This window comes from Parus major, chromosome 2 (assembly GCF_001522545.3).
Source record: "Parus major isolate Abel chromosome 2, Parus_major1.1, whole genome shotgun sequence".
NCBI lineage: Eukaryota > Metazoa > Chordata > Aves > Passeriformes > Paridae > Parus > Parus major.
In genome coordinates, this window is record NC_031769.1 from 100,747,059 (window position 1) to 100,765,360 (window position 18,302).

Here is an 18,302-nt window from a genome sequence, read left to right on the forward strand (position 1 = left end):
TAGATGAGTAATAACTGAGCTCAGCTGATTTTAAAAGAAACATATGCCACTTATTTTTAACACAGACCAAAGCAGAGCACTGTCAGTCATGAATCTTTTTAAGATATTAAGAGGAAGAAACTGCACCGTTTTTGTGGATAGATATACAAACTTCTTCACTATTATATGATCACGCCTATGATGTCCCTTGTGTGGCTTCCATTTACGTAAATTGTAAAACGTAAAACAGGAAAGAAGGTAGATTCAAAGCAACTTCAACACAGTCCCTTAAATCCCTTTAAAACCAACTGAACTTAAAAACATGTGCTTAAGGTCTTCCCTGTCTTGGCTTCCAAATCATGTTACAGACGTAAACCTTTCAGCTTTTGTGTGTGGATTTATGTCAAGTGACTCCGACCTGATGTTTCTGTCTTGTGAAGAAGGGTCAATATTATGAATTTTCATCAGTCTTGAACTGAGCTGAAAACCCAATACCTCCAATAATTTTACATGGCTGATGCTGCCATCATACCATTTCTGAAATTCTGACTCTCACTGACAGTATTTCACAAGTCCCCAAAGCCAGCCTGCTTTTCCTTCTGCTCACCTCCTGGGCTGCTTTTTTTCCAGGGGTGCTCTGGACTTCCCATCAGCTTTGCTCTGGAGGCCGATTTTCTGCCCATCATTACTCTGCTCATCTTTGCCTGACTAAGGTGCCTGCACCTTCTCTCAGCTGTTTAGCAGGCCATGTCCCCTACACCTCTGAAATGACTTGCTGTGGACCCAGGGCGACCTCACTGTTAATTAATGAGACAGATGCAGAGCCAAGCAGCTCAGAAATCAGCACAGTCCCACAACAGAGCAGGCAGGGGCATCACGGATTCCCGGTGTGATGGGTAACCAGGGGAGCAGCTATCACACGGACAGAGGCAATGGCAGGGAACCAGCAGGAGGGAACAGAAGCTTGCCAGCCCCCTTGTCTGCCCAATTACGACCTGGCAGATTTTCAGTGGACTTAACAACTCCTGCAGACTCTTTTGGGCCAATCAAATCATTATGGCTTTAACAACAACAAAAAAATCATTCCTGACAGAAAATGATGACCATGTGTTCCATTGACAGGACAATCACTAAAACACTACAGGAAACGTGGAAGAAGAAGTCTCGTATTCCATATAGAAAACTTCTTAAAAGACACTCTGAGCCAAAGGCTATGTAAAAATATACATTTTAATTTCTTGAAAAATTTGTAATGACTACTTTAACTTGTTTAAAACAAATGCATTATAGAAAATATTGCATGTTTTACATATGCTGTGGATAAACTGATGCTGAACGAAAATCCCAATAGCTAAATTACGCTTAATTTGATTTGAAAAGTATTTCTCTCACTTTACAAACAGCCAGTAATAATGCTCTGGTCATGAGTCCAGCAATGCACTAAAATGCCTAATTATTTGTAGTGAATAAACGCAATCTATAGAAAACACGGAGTGTATATATAATTAATAGATTATAATTGCACTTAACATCATCTGCATAATTTAAAATGGAATAACTTCATGACTGATTTTTTATGTCTTTTTAAAGGGCACTAATAAAATATGAAGAAGGTAAGAAGGTTTATATGAGTAGGAAATGATGAATAATATCTTGAACATTAAAGCACAATATATTATTCTGAGCACATAAATTGGACCAATTCATTTTTGCAGGTGCAACGGGAAAAGTATGGTACATCAGCACTTTTCAAAAGTAAATAATATGTTAACTGAAGAAGGGATTACAGATTCTGATCAAATATTCAATGTCTTATTTGAATAATTAATAAGTCAGGCTGGTGCAAATATGCAGCAAATAGCCTGCAATGTTTCAAAAACTCTTCTTTCAAATCATACTTGTCACTAGCATTTAGCATGTTTAACCTATCACCTTACTGCTGTAAGCATTAAAGCCATTCTTCCAGATTTCCCTCTGGAAACTCACATTATGGCTGAAATGACGTTCAGTGGCCTCATTTAGTTTCCTACTGTCGTGTTCAACAGCCTGTAACAATACATAGATTGGCTAAATCTGAAATTAAACCCTGATTTCAATAGGTACAGAGAGAGCATAGATTTGATATTAGCAAAAGCAGGATCAGTTGGCAAAAATGACTGACAGACCACCAGAGTAAAATATACTGAGAAGTCTGCTTAGTGCAGTTTGACTGTTTCTCAACCTGTGGATGCCAAAGGGGACAAAGACAAGACAGGCAGGAGAATAACGTTCAATAGATTTCACATGCTAAAACAGTGGAATGATGTGTGTTTGTTATTAATAATAATAGACCTCTGTGTACATCCAAACATGTAGGAAGGAAGCAGTAGGATGGAAAAGGTTAATTATTTCCATTAATATTATATAACCTCTGTGTTAATTACTTGGACTTAGCACATGTGGATACAGTATTTTCAAAGATCTGCTCAGTACTAAGTTGACAATAATCACTGAAACTTGGAAACTATTTCTTTTATTGCTCCAATTTTACATTTCACATGCCGACAAATCCTTCCAGAATAAACTGAGAAAGATTTTGCAATGGCTTCAGAGAATAAAAGATCCTAATGATGGAGTCGTAGGTCAGGAAAAAGGGGAGGAAGATTAAAACGAGTTCTGAAAGACTGCTGAGATGGCTGGACCCAGGATGGAAAAAAACCCCACAACCTCCTAAAGCAAATTGAAACTTTATTACCACAGGATAATGAAGTGCCAGAGGCACATCCACAAAACTGCATGCAACAGTTAAAATTATCCATTTTAAATGCTTATGTAGCCTCACTCATTATGGATCAGGAATAACATCAGAGGTGCTTATGCTTTAGATTAGATTTAGATTTTCAGTCCAGCTATGCTGAGATATAAAACAAATGTCTGCTAAATATCTGATCATGGAAAAGACTCCCAGGGCATCTTCAGGACCAAGAAAAAATGGCATGTTACAGCACATTTTTTCTTGGTGACATATTTTGTACTCATTCATATGTTTGCCTCAGCATGAGCCAGGACTACCAGACTCAGTGGAAGCAGCGAATGATTGAAACAGCTGCCAGAGTTCCTACACAAGAACAACCTGCACTCGTTTATCCATCCAATTGATCAGCTTAACAATCTATATCTCACGACTTTTGAGTGGACCAACATTTTTCTGAGTGGATCAATACCACCAATTCCTGTTTTAACTGCTTAGAGAGATACAATGGTCATCAAAGATGCAGTTTAAAGCTACCGGGATTTCCTTAAAGCATGGTCTAAACTTTACATACAGGACTAAGTCTGGCAGACTTTCATGAAGAAAAAAATTTGGCTGAATTAGGTATCCTTGTTCTTGTTAGGTGTCCTGCCTGAGATCACACACAATTCAGACTGTTTAGGCTGCTAAGAAGAAAACAAGAGGTTCCAAGTAAATCACAGACTGATCAGTACCAAAAATAGCTGAATCACAGCATGAGGAAACAGCTGCCTTCACCCCACTGAGAGTAATCCTAAGGATACTGGAAGTGTTCCAGTCTATACACCTCTGCAATTTTATTATTCAAACAGATAAAAGCACAAAGCCTTTCTAATGAAGCCATGACCTGCCTAAATTTATTTTCGTTGATAAGAATAAATTCTAATTAAACCTGCTTAAACAAAACAAATCAGAGAGCTGTTTCTGCATAAACAAGCATTTTATTTAAATTGGAGGAGAATGCATTTAGGAAGAGTGGGAGAGGGAAAACAGTGTGATTTAGAAAGCTGTGGGACATCTTGATCCCTGGGCAGTTAACCACACTGTGACATAAGGCAGTGTCACATGAATGATATTAAACACTGTGACAGCACTTCTCATCCATGTGAAATCTGTTAAGAAGAGAAATTCAGGGTGATAAAGGATAGGTTTAGAATTGCATAAAACTCGCTGACAACAACAGACATTCAGCAAAATAACTGCCCTTCCTCTGAATGGAAAAAAATCCCGAACTGCCACACAGTTAAAATTGTTGACAACTGATTCTTGCTGATCAACAACTGGAAGTCACCCATTCCTCTACAAGACTTTAAAAGGACATTGCACGCACTGGGAAGCTGTCACTAGCAACATAGGTTATTCACCAGTGAATGTTGTTTCAGGTTTGGGATTCCTTTATTTCAACAATTTGGTATTGAGCTGGAGTACCTTACGACTTACAAACCAAAACATGTTTTGTGGATAAGGCAGTTGCCAGTTTTTACTACTTCTTTCAATCTTCCTACATATGGTCTCCACAGTGCCAAGTCCTCCTGTGCTCAAGTGTCTGGGATAATCCCAACCAGGAACAAGTTAGCTGGTGCTGTTGGAAGGCTTTTGCAGATCCCACAGCAGTGTGAAGCAAGTGGTTATGTCTGAAGAAAATTCTTTGATAAAGGAGGAGTACCTGCCTCATATAAAGGACCTCCATATCCCCATTTGTTGGGGTTATCCCAACATGTATGTATGCATGGGGTTATCCCATACATATATGTATGAGAGAACACTTACATAGTAATATATGGCTTACCCAAACCAATGCAACTTGCCAATATTTTAGATTAACAATTGAACTGGGCATTCCGTGGTTGTTCCGAGTTCCATCTAAACAGATGAAACTTGAAAAAAAAATAATAGCAGTGATCTCTATGGATGAATACTTCTAACAATTTTCCATGCCATTTTCACTGGACAAGTTCCAACTCTTTCACTTCCATCTCTATCTATGTTACATTTAAAATCTCTAATGACTTTTCCTCTGTACTACAAAAACAGAGATAAACAGTTACCTGCTCCTGGTTCTTGAAGACACAGATGCTGTCCTTCCTGTATTTATGCCCCCATCCTCACCCACTGTTCCAGTATCTATTTTCTGTGTAACTTCTGTCTTGTGAGATAGAAAATAACCTGCACTGATTGTGGTACTGACTGTCTCAGTCAGGTGTTTCTCAGGTGTTGCAGAATATCAAATAAAATCAGAGAAAAAGGTGTGATAAAAATGTACAGTTGGAGGTGAGAAAGATTAGTTGGAGCCACAAGGAACACGCAGGAAAAAATAGGGACAGCTGTGTCCTTCCAGTAGCTATAATAACATAACATTAAAGAAATACTCAAATTTCCTACTGTTTTCAAGATTTCAGAATAGGGTTCCAGAAGAACAAGTCTTAAAGTGTTGTGTGGCAGCAAATTTGTCTTCCAGCAGGAACCAAAGAGAAAGAAAAGATGCAACTGGAGACTGGGTTTGAGTGACAGGATTCTAGTCTGTTATGGCTTTGCCCAACAGCAGAAAATGGAAATTACACCAGACTTCTTTCAAAGTCAGACATTATTCTAAGAATGGTTTGGAGAAAAAGTAAAACCAAAGTAGGCACCTATGGGGCAAACAACCTCCGTGAAAAAAATTCCTGCTTGTCTGCAATACTTTCTGTCTCCGCAAACAAGGATCTGTATTTCTACTGGTTTTAGAGCATTTTCCCCCCCATTTTTGTTTCTTAAAACTGTTTTTTATTTTTCCCAGATATTCCATTGGCCAATGGAATTCTTTCAGTGAGTTGGGTTTTACTGACGATTAGCACATCCACTTTAGCATATCTACATTAGCATATCTTCTGAAGTTCCATTTAAATGAATACACTGCTATTAAAACAGAATTTCTGTCATACCCACAATTATTTTCAACACTCATCTCCAAATTCTCTTTAAATTATCCACTTCTTAATGATCACCTTTGACCACAACCACCTAAGGTATAGCTGAACAATGACCACGGCCAGATAACCTATTTTTAAATACTTTTGCCAATCTATAATAGGTGCTCAGAAGTGCTAAACTGAAATGAATTGTTTAACACACATTAGATAATATATTTCATGTTCCTGACCTTGACAGGCACCCTGAGCCCATATTCATCTATTTAACTATGATAATTCAGACATTAGTACAGTTACATTGGTGCAACACATCAGAATGAAGAGCATGCAGCACAGAAGGAACATATTAGGTGCAGTTTATCTTGACAGTATATAATATTACTATATCTGAAATAGTATTGGTTTAATGATACAAAATATTTTCCGGACTGAAACAGTTAACTGCCAGAAAACCTCGAGAAAGGCTGTGTTTGACAGAAGGGGAGGAGAGGGAAGATGAGACAGAGGATAGGGAGGAAAGCCTTAAAGCTACATGGATGAATCTTTTTTAAAATTCTGTTATTGACACAGTCCTGTTAGTGACAGTAAGTGAGGCTGATCTGAGCAGGACACCCTTTGCAAATCTTGGCTTTTCAAAGGAGTCTCTGGTTTTGAGATAATGGAAGCTCAGAACTCCCTGTCATGGAACATAATGTGAAATTGATTTTTCAAGGCTTTATCTACACAAAGTTGCACTGGTTTAATTAAAGGTGTGTTTTTAAATCAATTTTGTTAAAGCAGTCCAAGCTCCTGTGTGGACACTCTGAAATCGATTTGGAACTGTCTTATGTCAACTAACCTCAATTTGGCAAAGAACCACTTTACACTGAGTAGTCACCAATTTAAGTCGATCCAAAAGCAGGGTTAAAAATAAAACTTATCTGAAATTGTAAGACTTTAATGAATTTATTTGTTTCTGCCCTAGCTATGCCAAACCATGCTGGCCTTCAGTAGCCTAATTAATTGATCTGTTTAGGGAGCAGATGAACTTGCTACTTGGATTTATGGCCCTTTGACAGATGGACGTTTTTGAGAAAGGATATAGTGAAACCCCTGTGAAAGCACTGAGTCTGAAACCAAAAGGTGACAGGTGTAAGGAGGAAGACGTGATGAATTGCGGAAGTCGCTTTTCCCTTTTCTACTTTCTTTGTTTCTTTAATGCAGAAAGAAGATGAGCAATGAGGCTCCCTCATGTCCAGTGAAAGCTCCCCCATGCTGTAGTACTGGGGAACAGATTAAATAACCCACAATCAGTGTAGGGGTGCTTGGGAAATCAGGCCAACATTACCCTGTCAGTGTGACATCTAACACCACTGGAGCCGAGATAAAATCTCTCCTTTCTTATGGGTCTGGCAGGGGATAGAAAGGATTTTAAAGATCCACTGCAGACCAGCTATGTGGATATTCAGCAGAGTTCAAGGATTTCTGTGTAATCCCGGTCATTCGCACTCCACTAGGCCACAAATGAAGGTCTGCATTCAAGCCCACAGCTTACAGAAACGCATTTGTGTTCTTTCCACGCCCGAGGAACAGACGGGAAAGCAGGCAGTGAAGTCGCTACTGGTGTGGCCCTAAGGACATGTCTGCATGTTTGCTGTTCTAAAGACAGGCACAATATCGGTCCCTCCAGCCCAGAGCAAGGGCCTGATCCTGCTTGCAGGAACAGGAGCCTTCTCCCAGGAGAACAAAGGGGTAAAATCCTGCAAAACAGGGTGTTCCCCCAAGCCCCTGAGTATTTGGAGCTATACATACTCAGTATCCCAAGTAGGTAAATCCTAATGCAAAGCTGAGTAGTGATCAAGTAAGTACCAGCCTGCTCAAAGACGGTTTTTCAACATTTATCCTTCGTGTCAGTTGTGCTACACCAAAAACTTGTGCATGACACTAACAGGACTTAAAATTACATATATATGCTTATATGGTGAACTATAGCCTGAATTATTGAGAATAGTGGCCCTAATTATTAAGTTTTATTTTAAAGCAATTAAAACTATCCATGACAGCAAGTGCTCTGTATTCTTGCACTCCTCTGAAGTGCTCCTAATGGGCAGTGTGCTACTTTACTTTCTGTTCTCCTCCAAAGATTTATTTTCAGAGTGAATCCTATGTGAATTTCTCCTGAATCAAACTCTTTCCCTGGTGAGACTATATAATCCTGATGTCTTGTTAGAGCAAAAACCATCTATGAGACTTCATTCAAAACAAATCCCCTGTCAAAGTTTCTTCCTTTTCATTTGGACATTTATCCCTCTGATAATATATAAGGAAGAAATTCTTTTGTTGTCCGGTTAAAATTTGTAAAGAGGACAGTATCAGTCTGCCAGAAATGTAAACAAAGAGATTTGCAACCTTTGCAGCGCTAGAATACATTGGGCAGTCATTCACTGCATATGGAGGAAAAAAGAGCATTACTGCGGTAGTTCAATGGAAAAAAACCCTCAAATATAGGGCTAGTTATAGTTCTCTCTGATTATAAAAGTTTCCATAGATAAAGAGGAGCTTTTGGGTTCCAGCTTCATTATTTTAAATCCTCCTTCCCTGCCACTATTAACAAACTGCACCCTGATATGTATTGCATCTACTGGCATTAGTCATGACTACACCTACGGTCTGTAATGGGATGCCATTCATCAGCTTGGTAGGCTGAAAATTAAGTGATTTTCCTGGAAATTGTTTCTCAGCAGAATCATTTGATCCACTGTAGTTAAAAAGCCATGTCATTGGTTGCACTATAAATTCCATTTTACAGTCTTGATTTTATTTTCTTTTTAATAAATTAATTGTAGTATTCCTCTAGGCTTAATGCGGGCATAAAAGGTTTTGGCTGATGAGCAAATCTTTTCCAAACACAAGAATTTTCAATTCTATCACTTCTAAATAACAGTGGCATAAAAAACCTCACAGGAACAAACTTGTTTAAGTCAGTCACACAAATGGAAGTTGACAAGTGATTAGGTCCTCCTGGGAATGAATTGTTTTCTACGTTCCAGGGGAAAAAAATGTCATCAGTGACTTTGGAAGTGGCCTGAAGCAGGGGTTTTGGAAATCTAATACTACAAATACCAGTTTAAACAATTACATATTTAAGCAACTTTTATAACACAAAGCTGGCATGACAAAGTATGAAGTTCAAAAAACCACCACCTCTTGTAAAATGCAAGCAGTATACACACTCAGCGTCAGACACATACAAGCAGTGGTGCAGAAGACGTAATAATCAGATTCTTAGACTTGACACTTACTTCATACTCCTCTTTAAATCCGTAGCCTTCTGCACACTTCATCTGTGTGATGTGCTGTAGCAAGTCAGCTACACGGATGGCTGGATGGAGCTGTCCGGTCTGGTAGGGCACGTCCACTGGATCTCTCTTCTTATACGTATGGGATTGGACCAGGCTGCTTGTGTCACTGGCCATCGTGTGGGTTTCATCTAGAAAAAGAGTATCTCATCATGTACTGGCTCATTTTCACTTATTGAATGAAATAGAAACTACAAAGATTTCTAGAGGAATGGCAGAAATCTGACACCATCAGCATTGGTTCTGTCTGTGAAGGCTACACCAGAAGAACAGTAAATCCATGAGCAGTTTACACACGGAAATTGCAAGACTGATTGGAATGAGGCAAAGTCCATAGTTCTACAATGGAAGCATTGCAGAGCAGTCCAAACTCTAAGGTTGTTTTAAATATTGCTAGCTGATTGCAAACAAATTTTAAAACAGGAGTTTTGTTTTAAACTGCATAGAAGTTTCATTCTGAAACTTCAACAAGTCCCATGGAATGAAACTGGACTTGCATCTTTTATAGACTACTAAAGTGCTGTATTTTACACTGCAAATTTAGAGCAAATGTTTGGAGTGAGCAAAATAAAAAGATGCACAAAATGGCTTATGGTTTCATTAAGCTAGGACTGCAATGGAAATGTAGATCTGAAAACGACACTTGGAGACAAACTACAAGAGGACAAATGCAAAGGATCATCTGGTAAGGAGAAATGTCTTGACTGACTGCTGAACATGCTTTAGGACCACGGTGTATCATGAGCCACCACATCAGGCATGGAATGTTATATGTCAACTGACATGCAAGCCAACAAACAGGAGACCCCCGTGGGCTGGTTAAAGTTTTTATGAGACACATACTTCTCCCAACCCTCCACATCTTTTCCATGGGGCAAATGGGCAACTTACCATTGATTGGCACTTTTAAGAAGATACATATCAGGAGAAAAAAAGAGGAGGAGAAAAAGGAAACAGGGCATAAGCAACAGTACTACATTAATAATTACAGGTAATTTTATGTTTTTAATTAATTTAGTCTTTACAGAATGATTCCCTAAATGAGTCAGATTCTGATCTCAGTTTCACAGTAGAAATTAGATTTACTAAAACCAAGGTGTCATACTGTGAGTCAATCCACACAGATGGAACTGAGATCAAAACCCATACTCAGAAGTAAATAGATGTGAAAGTGCACTCTACCTAAGGAAGCAATATGACTTGCTTCCTGTATAGATGGAATTCTAAAAAATTTATTCAGACTTGACAAGAAAAAAAACCCACCCCAAATTCTAAGGTCCTAGAATTATCATAAATATATTATCTGTTTAGTCAAATAGTAATTTTATATATCTTAGAGTTTTTAAATTTTAACCAAAATTGATAAATGGTGCTTTGACTTATTCAAGCTATTCCTCTCTGACTGAACATTGAAAAAAACACCTAAATCTGTATAATGTTTATAAAATAAGGTATTTTTTAAAAAAATACTACTTTGTAAAATAAGCCATATGAAAGGGAAGCACTCAAACAATATTTTCACTTTTATAAGTTAGATATATTATAGCAGAAAGTTCCACAAATACACTGTATGGAAAGGTCCCAGATTCTCATGTACACACCAAAAATACTAACACACCTTGTTAAAGGTGAGATTCTGGGCTTAGCTGTACTACTCAAATCATATTTCAAAGATGTTTTGAGATCCCCTCAATTCCCACTAAGACAAATGAAATCTGGTCCTGGCTAATCATACAGCCAATATGAACTGTGTATTGACAACTAAACCAAAAACAGCAGAAAAAATTGTATGGGTATGAGTATGGACACTTCACTCCTTTTCCTGTCAGTCTGCTAATCTGGTCTAATGCAAAGGAAAGGGATTCATCTTTTAGTCATAAAATTTTACAACTTTTGTCTGATGTGGTATAAAATTGTTCTGCAAAGCACCTTGGGATGCATGGCATGAAGCGTGGTATACAAGTGTAGGTACAGTATGTTGCTGCTGAAATGGCACCTGAAAACTACAAGGTGGCTAAGACACAAAAGACAAAAAAAAGTGTAGAAAGTTGATAATGATTTTTTTGGGTTGCTTATTTCAATTTTAGAAAGAGGTTAGAAAATTTGAAGATTTTTTTTTTCTTTTTTGCAAACTGCAAAATTCTTTGCAACACAGACTGTTAGTAACTAAGATGAAGGCAAAGTTATCAAAGTCTTGTACTATGCAAGCATCAGTTTAATACTTATGAACTCTTTCCTGCAAGCTCCCTAGTTTTAGACTAATTTTCCTCTTTCAGTTTCTTTATCTCTTATAGCTGCATTAATACAGAAGGAGTTATCATTTAAGCTTTTTTAAATAAAGTGTTTTTAATCCTTGATTTATTTCGTACATTAGGAGCCGTGTGAATTACAGTATTTTACTTTGCCTCTGAGCACTATGGCATGAGCTTTTCAGGCTGTGAGTTTTCCAAAGGGTGAGCAACTCCAGATGTAGTGTCCACATGCAAATGGGAAGTTTGCCTGGTTTAAATACTCCTAGAGCTGCAGTTGTCCTACTGTACACTTACCCATTCCCAGAGAGCTACACAACATTTATTAAATAATATACTTTGGAAACAGTAAGTGTGATGTGGCTTTTCTATCAGATTTTGAAAGCTGAACTCAACCATTCACCAGACTTGTACCTTTCCCAGGAGGTTACACTGAGATAATTTAGTTCTAACTATGGGCTTGATCCTGCAGTTTAACACAACTTCTTTGGACAGTGGAAGACAGCAAGAGAAGGTATTACTTGTAATTAAAATACTGCATGCTTTGTTAACAGCTGTATTCCTCTACCAGCTGAAGCACAGTTAATTTGATTTACCTCAGATACAATACTATTTCTGTACAAACAGTCAAAAGCACATATTGGGAGAGAGATCTAATCTGAACGGAACACCGTTCATAAAACAGTACTAAATTTTTAACATGTAAAGTTACAAAAATATTTATTTTATTCAGTGAAATAACAAAAATATTTTCTGAGATGAGTAAGCACAGGTTTTCAGTAGTAGGCCATAAAATACACACCTAACTAATTAAAGGATTTTACAGTCTTAGTAAAATCAGAGAATTTATTTTTCCCAGTGTGTGTTTACCTGATAGCTGAATTGCTTGCTAAGAGATTATTTCTTGGGGGAACAAAAAGCTAACAAATAATTTTACCATTGTTACTGTACAGAAAAGGATCACAAAAATAACCAAAAAAAAAAAAGGCTTTAACTAAATAATACAAATATGAAATCTCTAAGTTTTTCTCCTGATAATAGTACTTTTCTCCTTGCCCACCCACAAGGTCAGAAAGAACATCTACTGCATGAAGCGTTGAATGAATGCTAAAGCACACAAAAAATCTAATGTCTCAGGCAGTTAAAAGGCACTGCAAATTTCATTTGCATGCAGATTATTACATTGTTACAGTCACTACCATTACCTTCTTCCAGATTTACATAATGTATAAAACCAGCAAAGTTCCTTCTCAAAGTTATCACACTGAAGTGCACTGCACTAAATATTCTTTCAGAATAACAAATTTTCAAGATCACCTTCCTAAACTTTTACTTCTTATATGCTTTATGTCTATATAAGCCTGTTTAACTTACTGTTTAAGGGCAGGAATCAGTTAAGGGGTCTTAATTTTTTACAGTGATTGGAAGAAAAAAGAGCTGAAAATATTTACTGTGAAAATATACATTGAAAAATGAATAAATAAATAGGCTTAATACTTAAGGAGTTTGACTTCCTGCTACAGTGCACTGTTATGTTTTGAACTACTATTTAGAAACTGCCTCTGTTTAGTTTAAAGTTAGCATGGGAAGGAGGTGTAAATGAATACAAGCAAGGGGTTAGAGTTAAGCACTGAAAATGCAATAGCACCTCATGCTTACTATTTATCACTGTGCAGAAACCTCTCTCTTTTTGGCATTGGATAATAGTATATTTTCCTAAATTCCAAGTGGAAATGCTTTACATTTTAACTGCTTGTTTTTAACCTTAAGTTTTACTGTTTTATTTCATCCCTGTGATACCTGATGCATAATAAACTATACACTCTATGTGTCATGTTGTCATTTTGCTGTTCAAAATACCATCTCTCTGAAACTTCACTTTTTGACAAGCACGTCAGAAACTCTGCAGAATTGTCAGAAGACATGATAGCTGGTAGATGGCCAGAACTGTATTTTGTCTGATATTCTGTATCCTGAGTAGTTTAACTAGGGAAAAAAAGTTACTTTTAAGAAGTGACATCTTCAGTTCTGAGATAAGACAGAAAAAAAATGAGGAAAATTATTTCAATTGCTGCTATAATCAAATTCTTTTGTGTCACTCCAAATACATGCATAAACATTTCCTTGCAAATCCACTTGTTAAAATTATTTCTGTCTTTTCTCCCCTGACTTGCACTATGGCAGTAGTAATCAAACCTGATAACTGCACTTCAGTGTAGCCAAGTCTACCACCCCTCTCTTTAGCATAAAGCTCCAGCCTTTTGCATATTATTGTCTGCTCCCCAAGAACTGCAACTTCCAAAATTACTTCAGCAATAAACTTTGATAAAGGGAAATGTTCTCACCTAAAATTGCAGTTGGCACAAATGGATCTGTCATACATCATAAGCAGGTCAATGCAGGAAAGGTAAAAAGAGAGAGAACAGTAAATGATTGATACATGTTCCCGAGTTTTCTTTCAGAAAGCTACTGTTAGCAACTGGTATGTTTCTTACATATACATTAAATGTTGATGGCAAGAAGTATAATAACAGAAATATGTATGTTTTTATTACAGAAAGGTCTACAGAAGTTGGAAACCAAGAAAAAACTGGTTACCTGGGTAATAAGAATTAGGCACTGTTGTGCTCAGTGTGTTAGTTTTCATTGTAAATGAAGATGGTGAAGATACAGCTGCAAAGAGAAAGAAAGCTGGTTAGAGACAGAGATATGATATGCCACTACTTAAGCTGAGTGACACAGCAGATGGGATTGACTTAAGAGTTCATCCTGCTGTGCTTCTTGCACTGGAATCAGGACCCAGTGAAAACCAGGTAAGTCCAGTGAATGAAATAGCTTTCTGAATTTGATCAATTCTCTAAAAAGAAGTGTTGGAGAAAGCATTTTGATTGCTGATGGGAAATATACTTCTTAAATCACAAGATTAGACTGGATACTGATGTTTGAAACAACACATCACAATGAGAAGAGGTGTTCTTGACATAGGCTTTGATCATTAATAAGTTTCCCTTATAATACTGTAAATACCTTATACAAATATTCTACTGTAGTTTAATTTTTCTCTATTTTAAAATTTGATTTGTTTAGACAGGTAGATAGTGTGCATAGAGATTCTAATAGACCCTGAATATTACTCCTTGTTTAGAGGTGGTTTTCAGGGAGTGACATACAGACCAATGCTCACATTGGTATTTAATCATTGAACCATTTTAAAAACCAATGGGAAAACCGATGGGAACAAATTAAGTTCAGTTTGCCCCTAGTATACAAATATCATGTAAATTACCATTGTAAACACAGATACATTCAACAAGCAGGAGTTAATCACAACATTTTACAGGATGTTCAGCCAGAGAGCCATTAGAGGTTTTTAAGCAAAGCTTTTTGCAAATTCCACCTTAGTTGCTTGTCTACACAGCTCAAATTCAGTCTGACCAGTGAAGGTAAGCATATTCTGGACACCTGTAAACACACTAACAGGAATGTGTGAAACAAAACAGAGCTGAGGAAGACAGGATCTGCTGGTTGAGGAGTGAGATTACTCCTGCTGGCTTTCATCCATCTTTTTTTCCAGTTGACCTTCTAGGGCAAACAGTTACTAGCCCTTGTTAATATAGGGATATCTCAAAACAGGCTTAATATATCTGAGACCATGTTCCTTTGATTATGTCTCTAGAATGAGGAGATTACATTTCCTTGATTACCAGAACAGAGTGAGACTTATTTTGGGTATGGATACAAGGATTAGTTGAGGTCAGGGCTGCTGCAGGCAATAAAACTTGCTAGGTAGAGAGTGCAAACAGGGTAATGAACTTTCATAGGAAGTAGGAAATGCTGTAAATCTCTTGAGTACAAGGCCTTACACAAAGATTATTCCTGAAGACTGTTAGTGTGCACCTTCTGGTGACCATGTTTCTTATGGAAAGTCTAATTAGAGGTTTTAGCCCTTGAGCCGTATAAAAGACTTGTTATGGCAATAATTTCAAGAGGTTTGAGGTGGTTTACATAAAGAGGATTTAGTCCCAAGAACTCACTGCAGCTTCATTTGCAGTTATGACCATTTAGTAGCACCACTGGCAAACTGTACTAGGATGATGGAAGATGAAGTAAAACCTCTTGATCTCTTCACAGAAATAAGCAATCTCATTAACTGCAAGGGTATATTCTCACCAGAAAGGCAGGTCTGATTTGAATGATCTATTTCAAATCAATTTCAAAAGTAACTCAAATGTAAATTAACATTGCAAATTCTGAGCCTAATGCTGCTGAGAAAAGTCTTACTGTATAAACCTCACAGAGTGTTTGTACAATTGAGCTCATCAAAGATAAATTCTTAAGCATATTATTAAAGAATGGGAGTTGGGCCTTGCACACTCTTAGTACTTAAAAAAAAATAAGTCTTTGACAAATTCTGAAGATGTTAAAAAAACCACTGGCATACAAAAAACCCATAAGGCTCCTTGAGAACCAAAAAGTTAAAAAAACTTTTTGAAGCTAGTCATTCTTTTAAACGATTATAAAAATCTATTTTTTTTCATGGTGTTTTCTTAATGCGAACCCTCTGACAAAAGTGAAACCTTGACTAAAATTCTAACACAGGAAATTTTATAACCCAAATCTTATTTATTTTCAGGACAGATCCAAGAAGACCCAGGATATTAGAGAATCTCTTATGAAATTGCAGAACAGATAAGTCCACTGAGTTCTTCCTTTGCACAAGCAACAGAAAGAGCATCATCTGGAACTGGAAATAATAAGACAATCATATTATCATTATTAAGTTATTACACTCCAAAATAAATTTATACTACCAAGAAAAAGTGAGCAAGGGAAGCATTTGAAGGACTCGGGACAGCATGAGGGATATAAAATTTTCAACATAATGGAGATTGGAAAAAGGTAAAACTACTGTTTCAGTAATGTCACTGCTCTTCTGCAGAAGAAAAGGATGGAGAGAAAAAAGCTCAATTATCCTTATTATTTTTAAAGAAGTCTATTCTTGATGTCTGACTGTCTTACTCATTTGAATAGACACTGTAATGTGCTGCACAGTGGGAAACTCTCGGTCCCATGGATTTTCCATGACTGAGTAATGAGGAATATTTTAAAAACCATTTGCACCTTTCTTTCACCTTCAAAAAAGAAAAGAAAAGAAAAGAAAAAACTTACATCTCCCATTTAGATTGTGCGTGTCCATGAAAGAGAAAGCTTCATCACAGTTGGTGCCTTGCTCAGTGTAGCTTTTATCCATTGAATTCACCATCACTGTCATTTCCTGCCGAGTACTACTCAAGGTCTCTTTCCGCTTTTTAGCCAATTTTCTTAAGGAATGAATGATGAAGGAAAAAAAAAAAGGAGAAAAACAACTCTCAGTAAGCAGACAGTCTTCATGTTGTTTACATCAGTACTGTAGCTTGTGACCATATTATTAAGTAACATTTACATTTGTTTCTGCATTTCTGGAACTTTAAATTAATTTTACTCTCATCTCTTTCAGTCTGATAATCAAGGGATAGTTTCCAGTGCAACTGGCATGGGGTCAACAGCACCTTAATCCTTGGGCACCACCAGTGAATTAAAGGGGACTACTTGGCTATGAAGGTGATGTGAGCTACAGAATCAGAGGCTAAATCTGATTAAACATATAAATAAAAATGAGAAGACAAATTTCATGGGAACTGATGAATCAGTACTGATGCTCATGTGCACAGAAGAGTCTGGAGTGATTTCATTGAGACCCTGTGCAACACAGCAATCTGGTTTATATCATACTGTATAGTCTGTGTTTGAGTTCTGAACACACTTCACACCCAAGAGAATTTCAAACTGACTAGCAATCCTAAAGACTATTTTCTGTCACCCCTGATTTCAGGAGAATTAGTCACACAGAGTTAGTTGCTTCTCAGCAGAAGTGGTCTGTCAGAGATAAGATCTTAAATCTGATACCACAATAGTGATTCATTAAACTATAGATTTGCCTTGGATGCATATACGGTTTTTTTTTCCAGATTTGTCTGTTTCAGTCTATAGTCTCACTCTCTTCCCCTGAGTCATGCTTAGCTACATCACAAAACATGTCCAAAACACTTGATTTTTTTCCTTCAACTTCTGTGAGGCAACTGTGATCCTGATGATAGTGGATGATATGAATATTTGGCTTGTTTCCCTGGCCTGTGACTCTGTATGAGACCAAGTCTTTCTCCAAGTTCTTGCTTATAACCTTAAATTTTCCAGATTCCTTCTGTAGAGTATCTTCAAGGTATGGGTTTAAAAAAAAACAACTGCTCCACAGGCTTTACTTGTCCTGTCAATCCAATGACTTTTCCTCTGTGGAAAACACAATAAGCCAGCTTGTATTTGTCTGCCAGAAGGATCTTTTGCGTATCTCCAACTAGAAGTTACAGGACCTTACAATCTCACCTAGGTTTCTTTCAGCTACTTCTAGAGCCCAAATGTATCAAGCATAACCAACTCGTACTCATTTTCAAAGCCTTTCTGTTTGTTAACTCTTATTCAGTATGAAAAGACAGTTCCCACCACGGACAAAATTTTATACCAGCCTCCCCTAGATTTTCAAACATTTGTTCCCTCTCATGCTACACAGGAGCCTTTCTGTAACTCTCCTGACTGATATCTCACTTTTCTACTTCAAATCACTGCCTGCAGACAAAACTGCAAAGTGCCAATGTTACTGCTTCCTATGCTGATCCCTACTGTCTCAGTCTCTTCATGCTCCCCATCTATCCACCTGTTATCCCCTATCTTTCACCTGGATAAGAAGCCATTTGGGCAGGAGCTGTGGTTGTGCTCTGTACCAATGTAGCACCAAGCTCAGCAGTATCTTAATCCATAAATAAAACCCAAAATGTCTTTGAAATTAAAGGCTTGCTAACAATACAAGTAGGAATAGTGAGTGCATGCATGGTATTGGGTCACTGGACAGAAAAGTATCAAGGGTCACATTTGGCCAATCAGTAAGCTGAGAGATTGCCACCCCATTCCTGAGGGCATGTCCCCATGACTGAAACTACACTGACTTCAACACCTGCTACATCAT

The 18,302-nt window shown here is 37.4% G+C and overlaps 1 protein-coding gene across 11 annotated transcripts in view; it reads right to left on the bottom strand.

The window, feature by feature from the left end:
• The window catches only part of PTPRM (protein tyrosine phosphatase receptor type M), a 441,320-nt gene that overhangs the window by 78,651 nt on the left and 344,367 nt on the right, over positions 1-18,302 (bottom strand). For 4 of the 11 annotated variants that reach the window (XM_015618476.3, XM_015618483.3, XM_015618482.3 and 1 more), the window contains 5 exons: positions 16,415-16,566; positions 13,844-13,918; positions 13,591-13,617; positions 9,888-9,899; positions 8,940-9,127 (listed from right to left, as the gene is read on the bottom strand). In XM_015618476.3, coding sequence (XP_015473962.1) covers positions 8,940-9,127; positions 9,888-9,899; positions 13,591-13,617; positions 13,844-13,918; positions 16,415-16,566 — 454 coding nt within the window. The remainder of the gene's footprint in view (positions 1-8,939; positions 9,128-9,887; positions 9,900-13,590; positions 13,618-13,843; positions 13,919-16,414; positions 16,567-18,302) is intronic. The other 7 variants (XM_015618479.3, XM_015618485.3, XM_033512216.1 and 4 more) reach the window with 3 other exon arrangements.